Genomic DNA, 18,340 nt, shown 5'->3' with positions numbered 1-18,340 from the left:
TCCTGTAGCCTAAACGGCTTGATGGATTTTGATGTATGAGGTATCGTTAGATTTGTCTTGATTACGGGAGTGTCATAGGATACATTTTATCCTAAAAGTCCCACGGGATATTTTTTCTAAATTTCCCTTTAAAAAAATATGTATGCGGTATCATTAGATTCATTTCAATCACGGGAGTAATAATTAATATAGGATACGTTTTTTCTCAAAATGCAACAATTCGCCTGCGATGCTTTCCATCAATATTTATAAATTAAATATTATTGTGGGGCTTGTTTTACTCTTTTTTTAGTGTGCAGTCGGGTATTTTGTATATAATATATTCTATATTCCTTCTATTTCTACTATATTCCTCCAAGTATTTTTTGCATACGAACTTACTCGTTTACATAAAGATAGATGTATGTATTACAAATCTCCAAGCCAATTTCCTAAAACGACAACCTTTGCTTAACTCCTACTTCTAATATTATTCAAAATATACTAAAGCCTTAGAAGCAACAGATCCAAGTCTCAAGGCTTCGAAAGATAATTTATTATCTCATCCTAAAAATATCTCCGAGCATTCCCGAAGTTTTCCGATGTCACCCGAAGTGCGATGGAATCATGGAGAACAAAATAACTAGCGGAGGCGCCATAACGGAAAATCTCCTAAGAACGTAGCGCGCCAAAATACGGGTGAGAGGGGAACGAGGAACGTTACTGATAAAGCCCTTTTACGCCTTCTCTGGACCCGTTTTTTTTTTTGTAATACCAAAAATCGTTGACAAATGTCTCAAAGAACCCGAACGCCTCAATAGTTCACTCGTAACTGATCTTGTGGTCATGCCCACCATACTTATTTGACCTAGAAGACTGACCTACCTGCATTATGGTATCTCCGCTCATATTTCCTTACTCCGTGAATGGAATCCTTGATATCGGTATTTAGAAGCAGTTTCACCAAGGCCCAAACATAAACAGGGTGTTAGTTTCCAACCTACGCTAAGTGTAGCCTCATACTGCAAACTTTTAGTCGGCCGATAGTTTGTTTGGGTTCATAAATCAGTATGGAAATGAATGGTAGTATACACATAACAACGTTCAGGTATTTGGCCGGTATCATCATCTTTCGAGCCTTTTCCTAACTATGTTGGGTTCGGCTCCAGTCTTAGCAGATGCTAAGTACCAGTGTTTTACAAGGAGCGACTGCCTATCTGACCTCCACAACCCAGTTACCCGGACAATCTCATACCCCTTTTTTTTTTTTTTTTTTTTCCCGACGTTAAAAATCATCAAATGACCCCTCCCGCTGTGGGTTAGCAGCGGTGAGGGAATGTCAGACTCTTACTGACTTAAAACCGTCGTGTTCCGTCATAGGCCTTTTATGTACCAGGGCCGCGGTATCTCTTTCGAACAACCCGCAGCCCCGGCAGGCCTTGGCCCTGCTGGGCCCCGCTGGGGTTGCTGACATCTCTTTGAGGAGCGCGTGGAACAACGCGCGCCGTCGACACGGGTCTGTCGTCTAAGCAGACAGAGGGACGATGAGCCACCCGAACTCACCGCCTACAGACCCACGCCTACGGTGGCCGGGAGTCATCTCGCGACACCCGGCGTCCATGGTGTCTACCTGGTCCAGCTCGGCGGCCGGGATGAGAGGTGCGAACTCTCTGGCGTTCCGCCTCCTCCTTCTCGAAATCTCATACCCCTCAATTAGACTAGTTGTCAGACTTTCTGGCTTCTGACTACTCGTAACGACTACTAAAGATGTTCAAATGACAGCCGGGACCTACAGTTTTACTTGCCGCCCGAAACACAGTCATTGGTGTCCAAGAACACTTAGAAAGTACATAAAAACTTAGAGGTAGAAAAGTTGCATTGTTACTTGCCTGACCCATACACACTCATACTTGGGAGGTTGGTTCTTTACTTACCAAGCCACCACGACTTTTTGGCCGGTATCATACCGACTAAAAACTTGATTGAATTTACGATTTTCTTTAACCAAAAAAAATCTACCATCGGGCCAACTCTCGGCCGACTGTTTAGTTTCAAGTGTGCGGATACCCCTAAGGGGTGGATGGGATGTGGGCGATAAGCTGTTCCGAATTCTATTTTTAAATAATGGGGGATGAAAATAGAACCCTAATTGGATTTTTGTTTGGGATAACAAAAGTTTTTGGATTTTAAATAGATCATTGTTTTGTGGTATCTTAATTGGAGTTAATGAGCTGTGAAAGATTGATTATCTTTTGTTTGAGTTTGTAAAGAGATGCTTTGTAATAAGAGTTGCTGTACTCTGTAGATTATACTGTTGGCTAATAGATTTTAGAACTTTTCAATCAGTCGGACAACTAATGGTTGTAATTAGCGTACTTCCATTCAAGTGTTACTGAATACTACTGAATTATGAGCCTGCTCAAACTATCGGGAGACTAAAAATTTGCAGTGTGTGGGGGCTTTTTGACATCTAATGTAACTAAATAAGCGCCTGAAAGATTTATCTTCCTTGCTATTCGTACGTTTAAATTTTATTTAAATCTTACTTCTGTACTACAAATCCTTACATCCTCGTCATCCTCCTCCGAGCCTTTTCCCCATTATGTTTGCGTCGGCTTCCAGTCTAGCCGGATTCAGCTGAGTACCAGTGTTTTACAAGGAGCGACTGCTTATCTGACCTCGTCAACCCAGTTACCCGGGCAACCCAATACCCCTTGGTTAGACTGGTGTCACACTTACTGGCTTCTGATTACCCGTCGACTGTCAAGGATGTTCAATGACTTACATAAACAAAGAATTATAAAAAATCGAATAGAAACTGAAGCTGAACATGTAGTACTAGTAATACAAGAGCTTACGACGCGACCATCCATCATAACGGTCAAGATGTACCACTTACAAGATATTACCGGCCTCGTGTTGCTGAGAGAAGATTATACTATAATACTCATACTGATATAATCATAGATTTAAAATAGGTTCGCACCCTGCGCTTACAAGATACATGAAGCGTGGGAGCGAGAAACTATAATCAAGTGCAAATCACCCGAGAGAAAAAGAGATAGAAAATGAAGTACCAATATGTCAACTTTTTTGCGAGTAAGAGGCCATAGCGTCCCGGCGTTTTGTACGCGGCAGTGCAATTTGTGAACATCCTATATCTATGGATATAATAAAGAGGATTGATTTTTTTTGTTCATTTGTACCTTGAAGGCTCCGAAACTACTGAACCGATTTAAAACATTATTATACTGATGGGAATCTACACTCTTACCGTAAACTAACTTAAGCTATATTTTACCTGGGTGCGAAGAGAAGTCACAATTTTTTCACCTGCTTTCTATTTGTAGGCTCTCAAAAACATTATTTTGTGTGATAAAAATACCTACAATCAATAATAAAGCAGACTTATATTTAGTACTAAGTATACAAGATTTATCGATCTCAGTGGCGTGCACTTGGAGAGGCCTATGTCCAGCAGTGGACTGCGATAGGCTGATGATGATCGCATCCAGCTCCTGCCAGCCGTCTTGCGCAAGTCATCACTCCACCGTGCCTGAGGACGTCCTACACTACGTTTGCCGAGGCGTGGTCTCCACCCTAGAACTCGTTTACCCCAACGGTTATCGGTTCTTCGGCTAATATGGCCAGCCCACTGCCATTTCAGCTTGCTGATTCGGTGGGCTATGTCGATGACCTTGGTTCTCTGACGGATTTTCCTCATTTCTGATGCGATCCCTCAGAGAAATGCCGAGCATGGCCCTTTCCATAGCCCGCTGAGCGACTTTAAACTTGTGAACCAGCCGTACCGACAGTGTCCATGTTTCGGCTCCGTAAGTCATGACAGGTAGGACGCACTGATTGAAGACTTTTGTCTTTAGGCACTGTGGGATCGACGATGTTAGGACTCGACGTAGCTTCCCAAATGCAGCCCAACCCAACTGAATTCTCCTATTCACCTCGTCCTCAAAGTTGTTTCTACCTAACTGCAATGTCTGCCCGAGGTATACATATTTCCGAACAACTTCGAGAACGGCGCCGTGTATCGCAATCGGTTCCGGTAGAACATGTTCATTGAACATGACCTTGGTTTTGTCCAAGTTCATCCGTAGGCCGATGCGTAGAGAAGATTCAGCCAGGTCGTTCAGCATCTGTTGTAGGTCCTACAGCGTTTCCGCCATGATGACGATATCGTCAGCAAATCGCAAGTGAGAGATGTGTTCGCCATTGATGCTGATGCCGCGTCCTTTCCAGTTCAGCGTCTTGAACATATCCTCCATTGCATTAGTGAACAGTTTCGGGGAAATAACATCCCCTTGTCTCTTACTATTTACTTATCTATACTAATAACAATAAAAAGGAAACATTTATTTATTTGTGTTTACCTTAAAGGCTTCGAAACACTCGGCTCTTTCACTGTTAGGCTACACTCTTCCCGAGTAACATAGGCTATATTTTACCCGGGTTCGGAATGAAGTCACTATGTACTATTGTTTTAACTTTTTTTTTTTTTTTTTTACATATTCATACCTACTTGTGTTTATTTATTAATGTTTTAACTTGCTTTCTATTTGTAGGCTCTCAAAAACAACACTTAATGAAAAACATTACTACTTAACAACAAAATTAATAAAAAACAGGTTTACATTTAGTACAAAGTAATAAAAGATTTCATATAAACTGAGCTTTCTCGACGCGACCATCTATCATAACAGTCAAGATGTACCACTTACAAGATATTACCGGCCTCGTGTAGCTGGGAGAAGATTATGTTTTGTTTCACAGAGTTTTCCTTTCATGTTTGTGTTCTGAGAATGGCATATTGCTGATAAAATGAACGAATGACCTTATCAACACGTGTGGTCATTAGAAACTAATATTCGCGGTGTTTAACCAGCTATAGTTACTAAATGAAAATAAAGTTTTTATTCGTGTTTGGAGCCGAATTGTGTGTTTTAAGTCCCTCAACTACATAAAAGAATTTCATTTTTCATTTACGTGTACATAATAAGGGGCATGCCAGGAGTATGTGAGTAAGTTTGAGGTTTCTCATGAAGTTGAACATAGAAAACAAGTAATTTAGAGGTAGAACCGCTAGCCTAGGTCTTTCACCTCCAACCACAAGCCCCCAGCCTCCCCCCTTTAACGGATTAATTTAGTAAATTATGTGTTTCGTATTTTTGCAGACAAAGATGATGAACCACTGGCCTCTAAGTAATTTCACTTGCTAACTAATGTTTTTCTATTGTTATAGACAGAAATGGTGCACGCGGGCAGCAGCTTCCAGTGGGACAAGCTGTCGCCCGCAGAGTTCCAGCAGTTGCAGGAGTTGACCTCATGTGAGTACACACTTATTATCTGTTATAGACAGAAATGGTGCACGCGGGCAGCAGCTTCCAGTGGGACAAGCTGTCGCCCGCAGAGTTCCAGCAGTTGCAGGAGTTGACCTCAAGTGAGTACACACTTATCATCTGTTATAGACAGAAATGGTGCACGCGGGCAGCAGCTTCCAGTGGGACAAGCTGTCGCCCGCAGAGTTCCAGCAGTTGCAGGAGTTGACCTCATGTGAGTACACATTTATTACTTCGATGCTCTGACCCATGGTACATGCAACAGATCTGGCGGATGCCCCGCTCGCGCACCGGCTTCGAACTGCTGTGATTTTTGTACTTATGTGCTTCTGCCATCTACTTAGACGTGTATTTTGTATCGAACGCGATAAATCGTTAACTAAATCGCAAGATTTAGTCGTGCATTTAGATCTGTTAAAATATTATATTGATGTAGGTATTTGTGCAGCCTCTGTTGGCAATCCAAAGTGAATAAAGGCGTGATCACAAATCAGCCCTGGAAGTTGGTGATTGATACACCCGTGCATCGGAGAGCACGTTAATGTCGGTCCTGCGCCTGATCTCTCTCCGGTCGTGTCGGATTGCCGACCCATATGGACTATGAGAATGGGGTAACAGAGAATGCAGATGTGTGTACGCAAAACGCTATTAATATTATACTACAGTAGTAATATACTGGCAACACAGTATATTGAAGCTTGGTAAGCAAAAACATATAACACCTTCAGCCGAAGCTAACGAAGTGACGTCACTAAATATGACTCGACTTCCTCAACATAATTAGATAAAGTCCTGCCTTACATGTCCCGACTGCGCAGAGTAGTAACTGCTGTAACTGGGTTATGATATTGCATTATATTCCGTGTGAAATACGGGCCTGAAGATGAAACCAGCTGTTCTACCTGAGTACCGAGAGAACTATTTCGCGCGTCTGGATAAATGCGTATGTCCATTCGTAGGCTCTAAGTATAAACTTCCTGTATACGAAATTTCATTTAAATCTGGGTAACAGTAACAGCATGGTTTTGGTGTGTATGACAAACATATACGATTCTTTTCGCATTAAATATAGATAAAAGGTAAATATTTTCTACTAGCCGTGTCGGATTGTCGTCCCATACGGACTATGAGAGTGAGGGAAGAGAGAGTGCACTTGTGTGCGCAAACGCTATTATCTTTATTCTACAGCAGTTAGAAGATAAGATAAATTAAAAGATATACCCCAACAATTTCCTTCTTACTACACTCCAATATACAGGCAATAGAACTCCAAGCAAGAAAGTACATATATAAAACACCTTCAGCCAAAGCTAACGAAATGACATCATATGACGCGACTAGATAAAGTCCTGCCTTACATGTACCGACTGCGCAGAGTAGTAACTGCTGTAACCGGGTTATGATATTGCATTATATCCCGTGTGAAACGGCGGGTCTGAAGATGGAGCTAGCTGTTATCCTGAGGGAATTATTTCAAGCATCTGGATAAAAGCGTATGTAAGAAGAAGAAGAAAGAAAGACAAATTTATTTACTTACTAGCTGTTGCCCGCAACTTCGTCTGCGTGGGCAATATAGAATCGTCAAAATACTACTTATCCCGTAGGTGCATTCTTTCACGTGACAGTATAATTAGGATTAGCACTTAGCAGTCGCATAGATTCATTGATCAAGGTTGTGTTGTGGATGTGACCACCCAAGTAGCATTCGGGGTTCTATATAAGATGTCTAGTCGTTCACATGTACTCTACAAGCTGTGTATGTCAGCTGTATATGAGCTGTATAGCTTGCTATAATGCTTTTATTGAACCAGTTTGGGCACAAATTAGACAGCCTTAAGTTCACTATGGCTGTACATTAGAAGTATAATAGCATTATAATAGCAGTTTAAGTAGTAACATCGGACTTAAGGCTGACTTACGGCACTATATGGAACGCAGTGTGAACCATACAACGTACATGAGTGTAATAAAGGGTAATAAGTGGCTAAATACACAGCCTTCACAGTTAAAATCGGACAAAAGTACTCCAGTAAGCTACCTTAAATTCACTTGTGTCCTAAATTATTTCTACATTTTAATGTATTAGTTTGACAATTGTACGGAGTGCACGGATTCGGGGCAAACTAACTCTGGCGGATTATTATTATAATATAACACGCGGTAGTACCTATTTTATGTACTATATCATGTTAATGCCATGGGAATGCAACTTTATCGTGAAATGTATACATATTTACAACTAAAATTTTCACGCGCCTCTGTAAAAACGCTTTATTCATTTTGAAATATTTAAAACTGGCTGAGAGGAAAATTTTCATATTCAGTTTTTGATATTTTATTGGCATTATAATTATACTTCGATAATTAATTTTAACATGAAACCAAACTCATTCGCTCTATCTGCGTATTTTGTGATAAATCTGCATTAATCTTGTAGATTTATTTGGTAAATATTTTAGGTTACGTAGAACAAAATGGTGGAAATGAAATACGGCTATGTGAACTGTTATATAGTCCTTCTAACAGCCTACAGTCCACATGTGAATCATTTAAACACTTCTGTACAGATAGTAAAAAAAGGTTATTTTAAGTATCACAAACAAGTCCTAATACAGCTACTGGCTGTATAACAGTCTAAAACAAGTAAACATAACAGCCTTTGGCTTTATAAATGACCAGAAGTGTTCTATTAAAATGCTAGCTCTATAACATCGAACAAGTAGGCCGTTAAACAGCGGTTGCCGTATCTCTACCCTCCTATAATGCTCTTAGTCAGAAAGCTGACTAAAGGATAGTTGTTAGAGTATTATAACACCCATAACCGTATAAAAGTATTACTCTACACTCCTATAAGTCCCTTAGACAGGTATAGGTGTAATTAATTGCAATAATGCAGCTAATACATCACGAGTGAACTGTAGTAATGCTTTAAGTTCACCTTGGAACTAAATGTGTACTCTTAAATGGAACAAAATGCTACTTAGGCATTTATCTAAACAAAAAAAGTAAAGTTTGTGACGTTGTTCAGCCAATTTGGAAAATTATTACGTATGGTGCGTAAGTAATTTTCACAGGAAACAGCTATAATCTATGTCTACATGCCTTGAGTCTGACAAAGCTGTCATTTGTACATTTTCTGCAGCTAATGCGACTAATCAGAAGCCAGAAAGTCTGTCAGTCTTACCATAATATGGATATCGTCTTGTGTAGTTGACTGGATTGTAGATAGGTAGTCGTTCCAAGCAAAATATTGGTACTCAAACAGATTCGGTGACTGGAAGCCAACACCAACATAGTTGGGGAATAGCTGGATGGATGATAAAATGAGTCATTATCATCAGCAGGCGCATAGGGTAGGATAGTTTTTCTTACTCATGGTAAGGTTGACCCCACATTAGAAGTGCGCGATCCTCGGGCGTGTGAGTAGCGCGGGCGTCGCGAGCGCGCTGCGTGAACGTCGCGTTTTGCTGCCCTGCGGCATGTGTGAAGAGTGCAAGCGACGCGCTCGCGGCGAGCACGCGGCGCTCGTGTTGCGTTCTTACCCCCCCCGCTATCCCCACCGCCCGCTAAACGCCTTAGCAGTTAAACGTCAAGGAGAGCGGCGCGTGCGCGCCGCGAGCGCGCTGCAAATGCCGCAGGGCAGCAAAACGCGACGCTCACGCAACGCGCTCGCGACGCACGCGCGGCGCCCGCGCTACTCACACGCCCGAGGATCGCGCACGCCTAATGTGGGGGAGGCCTAAGCCGGGACTCCACCGAAATGTTTGCATTAGTTCACGAATAGGCAAAATGTACGTATCTGTGAGAGTCCACTTCATGTGTTCGTACTTGAAACCTGTAGTTTTGCCAAGATTTTCAGAATGTACGCTCGCAATTTGTCATTTCTTGGTGGAGCCAACAAATCAAAAGAAACATAAGTGTTGTATACTGTGCGTCACTACCGCACACCGGGAAAATTTCGCTCTTGCGGAGGACGTTTATATACCATATTTTGTGTCACACGTAAACAGGACGACAGTAAGTATCCACCGAAACACTTTCAAAGATCTGATGAACGAACAAATCAGACCTGACTTGGTCACCTGGGGCCAATCAGAGCTCTATGAAGCGATAATACGCTTTGGCTCCTACTGTTATTGTGGTTTCTGAAAATTTATTCACCTCATTCAACGATGTAATTCTGATGGTACTATTAAGAACACTTGCTTAGCGCAGAAGCTGACGTTGGCAGGTCAACTCTTTTGACTTCTCGAATAGGATACCATTGGTTTTTGTGCAATGCACACCTGCAATGCATTCTGGATTAGGATAGGATATAGGTGGATAGGATTAGCAACAGAGAACAATTTTGTCTTTGTGATTAAATGACATCAAACGTAGTTTTATATAAAAGGTGTTTTTTAGGGTTTTTAGACTTGGCTCGGGTAAGGAATGGAAGGCGTGGTGGCCTAGTGGGCAAAGAACCAACCTCTCGAGTATGAGGGCGCGGGTTCGATTCCAGGTCAGGCAAGTACCAATGCAACTTTTCTAAGTTTGTATGTACTTTCTAAGTATATCTTAGACACCAATGACTGTGTTTCGGATGGCACGTTAAACTGTAGGTCCCGGCTGTCATAGAACATCCTTGGCAGTCGTTACGGGTAGTCAGAAGCCAGTAAGTCTGACACCAGTCTAACCAAGGGGTATTGGGTTGCCCGGGTAACTGGGTTGAGGAGGTCAGGCAGGGCAGTCGCTCCTTGTAAAGCACTAGTACTCAGCTACATCCGTTTAGACTGGAAGCCGACCCCAACATAGTTTGGGAAAAAGGCTCGGAGGATGATGAGACTTGGCTCGGGTCTTACTGAGACTGTTCGTAATCGTGAACAGTGTATTTGGTATGCGGGATCTCTGGTATGCGGCGCGTAATTTGTACGTTTTCAGACGCATAAAGCATTTTACGTGTGTATGGTGTTAAATAGAGAGAGCTCCCATTTCTTATCTGCACTTTGTATCTGGGCTTGTTTTTAAAGCTACAGAATCCTACATTACCTTCCTCACGCTTAGCAGCGCTTGCGAGAGATAGATCCTCATTTCTTCTAGGGTTAAGTTTACATATTTTGCATCAGAAAAAATAATTAAGGTCTACTTAATACTACTCACTCAAAGTAATTTGTTTTAAGGCCACCACATTAGTGGAAGATAAGCTAAACTATGTTTATGAAAAAATCCTGATATGAACTCCATCTGTAACTTTAAATGATAATTAATTGTTCCACTAAAGTCATCATTTTTGACATAATGTTCAAAAAATAATTTAGATGGCACCGTTTTAAATTTGGCTGAGAACTATTAATTTTCTTTTCATCAAGGTAATAATTATAGTTGGATTTTGATGTGGCACGGCAAACTGACAAACACTATTGAAATGTCTATCGAAAAATTACACTACGTGTTAAAATATGGTGAATTAGGGAAAATACACAACTCCATCTGTTGAAATAATAATCCTCTATAAAGAATGTATGGTAATTAATTGTCATTTACCACCTCGCTCCTTTGACAAATTTGATGTATTTTATTTACCACAGATGGAGCTACTTTAACCTTGGCTAAACAAAATTTTCATATTTTTTTTTTCTTCCGAAGTTACTTATACAGGTGTGATTTTCTGTGTAAACATTAATAAAAGGCCGATCAACTAATATAAGTACAACATTCAAATGTACAGTTTTGACAAATAGATTGCGTGTCGTAATATTTTACATCTTGAATTCACAAAATTAATCATATCTTTTGTTAGAGTGAACCGATTTCGATGAAACAAAAACTAAGTAATACCCCAAGTTACGTAGAATTTTTGTATATAAGCATTGTCTGCATTTAATTCGTAGATTTTACGTGAATCCCGAACAAACAAACAGATAAACAGACAAACAGACAAAAATGATGGAAATGGGTTCTGTTAGTTATCCTTTAAAATGCTGGCTATTTTTTTTTATCAATTTCTTCAATGTACAAAAATTACTTTTCTACAGATTTATTATATGTATAGTTTGACACAACACAAGCATTATGCCAGACAGCTGGTGTTAGTCGAAAAACTACGTAACTATAAATAAAAAAATAAGTAAGGATTAGTCACAAAAAAAATGTCCTTTCGTAGGCTCTAAATATAAACTTTCTGTTTACGACATTTTATATAAATTGGTAAAATAGTTTTGGCGTGGAATCGTGACAGATGTATAACTACTATCGCATCTATAAGTTGTAAAAGATCTGCATCTCAAATATAAAGAAAAAAAAGATCATTTGAATTCAGACAATTTCTATTTGAAATCAGACAAAGTGATTTTTTTAGTTTCTTTACCCAGAAGATTAAGTCCTTCTGTGCCATTTTTAAGGCCTGGACTCTCACCAAAGTGAAACGAAGCGAAGAAACCAAACAACCAATATACCTAGTTCTTATATGTTTTTCCTCCAATTTCTGCGGTCACCGCTCAATATAGCGATGATGATAGTAGAACATCAAGTAAAAACATCGCTACATGGTATATGAAGTCCAATAATGTAATAGTCCGCTGGAAGTAATTCAATCCAATTATATATGTGGAGGACCCAAGGCCCGTGTTTTAGTGAATTAAAGTTTCGCACTTAGCCAATTTAGATACGGATATAGGGGTGTCTCTGAAAAAATTTATATACATATTTGGTTTTTAAAATAAGTATCAGAAAACTTATACTTTTTAGGTGTTCCCAAAGTCATCAGTTTTATAGTTTTGCTGACTACTATCTTTCTAATCAAGTTACATTATGACTGGAATATTTTGAATCGAATAACATACCTAATAAACCGTTAATTCTTTAGGCTCGACTAATATATGATAATATTATTAAGTGGGAAACATTTTTTGTTTATTCATTTCTACCCAAAAACAACTAAATTACTGGACCGAAGTGAAAAACTCTTTCTCTTTTGGAAAGCTACGCTATCTCCGGGTAGCTTAGAGTATGTTTTATCGATCACGGGATGCAGTTATCACCGTTAAATATTATTGTATATTTTTTCAAGTCAACCCTGTCAAACTAGGTAAATTCGCAATTACTAGTCATAAGTAAAAGTATGTTAGCATATTGAACTACGCTGCCCGAACTGTACTAATTGATATTAAAAGCTTTCGGTCAAATAAGCTTGTAGGTATGTCAGTTTATGAGTGTCAAGTTGACCTATGTATATTTATGAGGTTATTACAAGTTAACATGGTTTCTATATAAATGAAACTTATCAAATCTTCATGAAAAAATTAAAGTAGTTTAGGCAAAAGTTTGTTTTTACTTGCTAAGTATATCTTGGACACCAATGACAATGATTACAAGGAAATGTTTTGGAAGGCACGTTAAACTGTGGGTCCGGGTTGTAATTAAACATCTATATGCTAGTCGTTACAAGTCAGCAGCCACTAAGTCTGACAAACAGTCTTACCTGGGAGAATTGGGTTGCCGGGGTTGAGATCGGGATTGTTCGCGCGAGTAACCGCGGCCCTGGCACATAAAAGGCCTACGACGGAACACGACGGTTTTTAGTCAGTAAGAGTCTGTCACTCCCTCGCCGCTGCTAACCCACAGCGGGAGGGTTCATTTGATGATTTTTGACGTCGTTAAAAAAAAGATAGGCAGTTGTAAAACACTGGTACTCAGCTGCATCAATTTTGACTGGAAGCCGAACCCAACATAGTTGGGAAAAGATGAAAGTTTTCTACTATCTACACTTATATTACAAAACGAGAAGCTTAGCAAGTCTGATTTTAATTTAATTTTATTAAAAGGCCTTCATAAGCTGTGATAATAATTAAAGCTATTTGTTCACAGATTCCACCAAGAAACTCCAAGATGTTCTCAAAGAGTTCTGCGAAGTTAAAAAGCAGAGTTCTGACGGGGTAAGTTTATGTTAACTTTAAGTAAGTCTTTAGCTAATAATGAGCTGGTTACCTGAAGACTTGGTACAGATTTATAAAGTAACTAGGTATATACATTTTGTATTATGTTCTAAATAACTAGTAGGCCCTTTACTATTGTATATTTTAAATGGTATAAAGACATTTTCTTCATGGTAATTTAAATCGCTTATTTTATATCATTCAAGATTTTATAATTTTTTTATCTATCTTATCTTTACCTAGGTATAAGCACTGCAATAGATTACTAACACAACGCTTGACATTATTTAAAATTTTGATAGATTTATAGAACTTTAAAAACGTAATTGGAAACACAACTTTTACTTTAAGTAGCTCAAGTAACGCTTTGGGTTAAAAGCTAGTTAAAACAAATATGATATTTTCATAAAAACTACCTACTACACAGTATGGGTCGTTATAAACTATAAAGTGGATGAAGTTACACAAATAACTACTGCATTGTAGCTATTTCTGCTACTTTGTTGGGAATACTAAACTTTTCTCATATTATTATGGAACTTTTGATAATGCTATATACCTCTAACTATGCTACAAATTATTTAATGTGAGCGCTTTTTAAAGCCACGTATTCACTGGGAAACAATGTTTCAGATACACAGTTTCTGAAACATCACGTAGATGTTTACAGCAACAATGTTTCGGAAATTCTGCCGTTCACATCGTCCACAAAAACAAAATTATATGTTTCTGAAACAAAATTATTTGTTTCAGAAACACGTATATTTTGTTTCTGAAACAGTGTTTATAAACAATTGTTTCTCAGTGAATACATGGCTTAAACGTGGTACGGCTGGTTAGAGTTTTAAAGTTTTCAAATGTTTTTAAACTATTTGGTATCCAGTTACAGCTTTTCCACACTAGCGGATTTACCGCTTGTTTTTTTCAAGCGAATTGAAAAAAATGAAAAGGCTATAAACCCAGGAACATACTTTTTCCGCTTATAATATGTCGTTTGTAGATGTTCGCTTTTCAGTGTGTTCAAATATCTAACAGTATGAAAGCGTCGTTATTATTTTTATCTGTTTTATCAGTCTGCTAAGAAGAGTTATGGTTTTGACGAAGGGATAACTTGTCTTTCGGTGTTAGATAGCCCATTTATTTTTTTACCCGGGAGCATAAAGTAGTTCCTACGGACCGTGGTTGAAACCGCGAAAATTATATAGTTAAAATAAAAATATTGCAGTGAGGCTTCGTAGCAATTATGTCTAGCTCCATATCTATCTATAAGTTAGCAAAAAGCAATCCACTTTACTTAATCATTGGGAGTACACTCGAGGCCAAACATAACGGGACTCATATTAGTTTTGCAAAGTTTTAATGTGAAATTGCAATGTCTGGCTGAAGTTAGATATACTAGGTACCTACATTAATTCGCTTTTGGACTTTTTAGTAGGTATGTGTTCCGGAGGGCACGATAAACTGAAAAAGTAAAATAAAGTATAAGTCGTGGTGGCCTAGTGGGCAAAGAACCAACCTCTCAAGTATGAGTGCATGGCTTCAATTCCAGGTCAAACAAGTACCAATGCAAATTTTCTAAGTTTGTGTGTACTTTCTGAGTATATATCTTGGACACCAATGACTGTGTTTCGGGGGCCACGATAAACTGTAGGTCCCGGCTGTCATTTGAACATCTTTGGCAGTCGTTACGGGTAGTCAGAAGCCAGTAAGTCTGACCAAGGGGTATTGGATTGTCCGGGTTGAGGAGGTCAGACAGGCAGTCACTTCTTGTAAAGCACTGGTACTCAGCTGCTTCTGGTTAGACTGGAAGCCGACCACAATATAGTTGGGAAAAGGCTAGGCAGATGATGTTTTAAATAAGTAAAAAGCAATCCACTTTACTTAATCATTGGGAGAAGACTCGAGGCCAAACATAACGGGACTCGTATTAGTTTTGCAAAGTTTTAATGTGAAATTGCAATGTCTAGCCGAAGTTAGATGGTTCTCGTATGTCTATTTGTTTTGGAGTTTTTTAGTTGGTTTATTTTCTTATTATGGTAATTTTAATAAAGATAGGCGCTTTCCTGCGGTTTCACCCGCGTCTCGTTTGAACTACAGCCCATACCAGGATAAAATATATCCTATGATACTCGGGAAGAGTGTAGCGCCCCAACAGTGAAAGATTCTTTCAAATCGGTTCATTGTTTCGGAGCCTTTAGGGTACAAACAAAAACCTATTCTTCTTTATTATATTAGTCCAGATAACTAGCTTCCGCCCGCGGCTTTGCCCGCATGGTGTGTTGATAAAAAGTATACTATGTGCATTCTAGTACCACCAAGAATATGTGTACAATGTTTCATGATGATCAGTTAAGTAGCTTTTGCGTGAAAGCATAGCAAAAAAACGGACTTTCGCATTTATAATATTAGTAGGATGTATTGTTGAAGAGCCAAACAAAATAAATAAATGAAAGCAATATTTCGGGAATTACCACTAAAATGACAAAATATCATTACCTATGTGATAATCAGATGAAGTGTCGGTCTCTGCGTGTGGAGAGCGATATCATTATTTAATATCTCTCTGATATTGACAACTCATAGATAAAGTGTTTATTACATGCTAGTGTTTTATGTGATTTTACTTGCATTTTCAGTTATTTTTCACATGTTTAATTTAGGTCGACCTGTATGTAACTATGTAATGGAATCTTAGGTAATTAATTCAACCATGTTCCAAGGATCGTAGCGTCATGAAAATTGGCAGCTGTATGTGGTTCTGATAAAATGTGGTTCTGTCGAACTGATCTGATGATGGAGCCAGAAGATATCAACTGAAACTTCATAATGGAACATCGTATCGTAGTTATGTTTGGACTTGTTTATTTCAGTGTTAAATAGCCCACTTATCGAGGAAGGCTATACATTTACCCGGGTGCGTGGAGTAGGCTATAAGGCCAGGTAAATCACACACCATCATGTATTGCATTCATATTACAGGAGATAAGACGTCTCAATTACGTTTCCCCTACTCCTTAAACGAATTCTATCACTAACGATTTGCCAAAATAAATAATGAAGGCTGGTTATCTAAGCCAAAAATTATCGTAGAATAAGTACCTATAAAAATACCGCAGTTCTTATAATACAGCTTACAATTTAATGACATAGGACTCCGAGATAAGAGTGAATCAAGAAAATCTCTTTATATCCCCGATACCCATCAAAAATACCATTATTCACAAACACCAAAACTTTTATGGACTTTCATCTATTTACGTTCCCTTAATCTGTGCGACAGACAACTAGTATGACGTCATATCTCCCCTCTCTTTCCTACTCTGACGTCACTACTCTTTGACAATCGATGATAACCTTTTACATATGCAAAGGATTATCAACTTTCGTACTTCAGAATAGGATTCAAAATGCAATAACCACAGTTCGAACAAGGAACGATGACGTCACAGAAAGGGGTGTAAAGAAGAAAAATAAATATTTATTCATTTGTACTGTGAACTTTATTGCGTTCGTGATAAGGTTGAATTTCGTTTGTGGTCTATAAATAAATTTGATGTCCTACTAAAAGTTTGCCAAGGATACCGAGGCCTATTTGCTTGGTTGTAAGTGTTTTTTCTTGTAAAACCTACGTGGGGGGTGAAAGAGGGGGTCATAGAGAGGGTCTAGAGGGGGTGTTTTGTGTCTTCCGGGGTTAGTAGAGGTCTCATCATGTTGATGAGAAAAACAATTAGTTGAAGCAAAGTTGACAGAGACTTCAATTTGTTTTTCAAATTGTTTTCTTATTAGGATGTTAATATATTTTTGTTTTTATGTAATAAGATGAAGGAGGAAATAATATTTATATATTGTGTATAAAAAAATTAATGATTTAAAAAATATATTTATTCAATGACTGAGCTGCTATAGGTGCAAAACTAGAGGAAACCTTGTTTTTAGATGTCATTAAATGTTCCTCTCACTGCACCTACAGCGAGAGGGTATGAATGTCAGGCTTTTTTAGACAGTAAAAGTCTGACACTCCCTTTGTTCCTTCTTTGCACTTTTGCACTATTAAAGCTATGATAACTTATTCCAAATATTCTCGCAGTATCTTCATTTTGGGTTGAGGAGGCCGCAGCCCAGCAGAGGGTCAATCAAAATTTTTATCACAAAATAGTAGTTTTCCACAAACAAGTTTGTGACTTGAACAACAAAAAAACTAAAACTTGTGTAATATCAGGACTATGGGAATGTCAGCCCATTTTCCTCGTCAATAATCAATATAAACAAGTCGATAAATCGTGAGGAAACGGCTCCATTCCTCCCTGGAGGCCGTTTGGCTTCACATTACTCCCCTGCGGCCTATCTTTAACGTTAAAATTGCATTGTGGACAGAAATAGATGGATTGATGGTATGGATACAAAAAAATAAGCTTGTGACTGTCCGGCCTTTGCCCAACTATGTTGTGGTCGGCTTTAAGTCTGACTGGGTGCACCTGAGTACCAGTCTGTCTATCTGATCCCTCAATCCAGTAAGTTACCTGGGCACCACCATATCCCTTGGTAAGACTGGTGTTCAGACTTACTGGCTTCTACCTGTAACGACTGTCTAAGATATTCGAGTGAGAACTAAGAGTGACCAATTTAACATGTCTTCCAAAACATGGAAGGACTCGGCAGAAAGACTGTTTGCGCAGGACTTATATGATGGGTATATAGTATATGGCAGGGAATTATATTATATGGTTTTGCACATTTTTTTTGTCAGATACCAGAGCATTCCTTAGTCCATCAATCTCACTGTGCTATATTGACCTTCAATAGGGTTGTTTCCAATTTTCGAAAATCTATTTAAATAGCTTCCAAATAATTTAAAGATCACCCCTCCTATGATTTTGCGTCTTAAATCTCTTTACTTTTTTTTCTATTTTTCTTAAAACATTGCCCAGAAAACGCTCGATCACGTGACTGTGACGTCAAAGTATACTATGTGTTCCTTAACACCTTGCACATCTAAAGAGAAGAAACTAATTAGAAAGAAGTCATTGATTTTTAAATTCAAATAATGTATTCTTATAATATAGATACAAAAACAAACATTTTAAACATTTACATTAT

General features: G+C 38.7%; 1 protein-coding gene across 2 annotated transcripts in view; it reads left to right on the top strand.

Annotated features, from left to right (window-relative positions):
- Positions 1 to 5,465: 5,465 nt before the first annotated feature.
- LOC124643301 (diacylglycerol kinase 1) overlaps positions 5,466 to 18,340 on the top strand; it is a 60,784-nt gene continuing 47,909 nt past the window's right edge. For both annotated transcript variants that reach the window (XM_047182234.1, XM_047182233.1), the window contains exons 1-2: positions 5,466 to 5,544; positions 13,176 to 13,243. In XM_047182234.1, coding sequence (XP_047038190.1) covers positions 5,466 to 5,544; positions 13,176 to 13,243 — 147 coding nt within the window. The remainder of the gene's footprint in view (positions 5,545 to 13,175; positions 13,244 to 18,340) is intronic.

Source organism: Helicoverpa zea, chromosome 27 (genome assembly GCF_022581195.2).
Source record: "Helicoverpa zea isolate HzStark_Cry1AcR chromosome 27, ilHelZeax1.1, whole genome shotgun sequence".
Classification (NCBI taxonomy): domain Eukaryota; kingdom Metazoa; phylum Arthropoda; class Insecta; order Lepidoptera; family Noctuidae; genus Helicoverpa; species Helicoverpa zea.
Note: the sequence above shows the minus strand (reverse complement) of the source record. Positions and strands in the feature narration are given on the sequence as shown.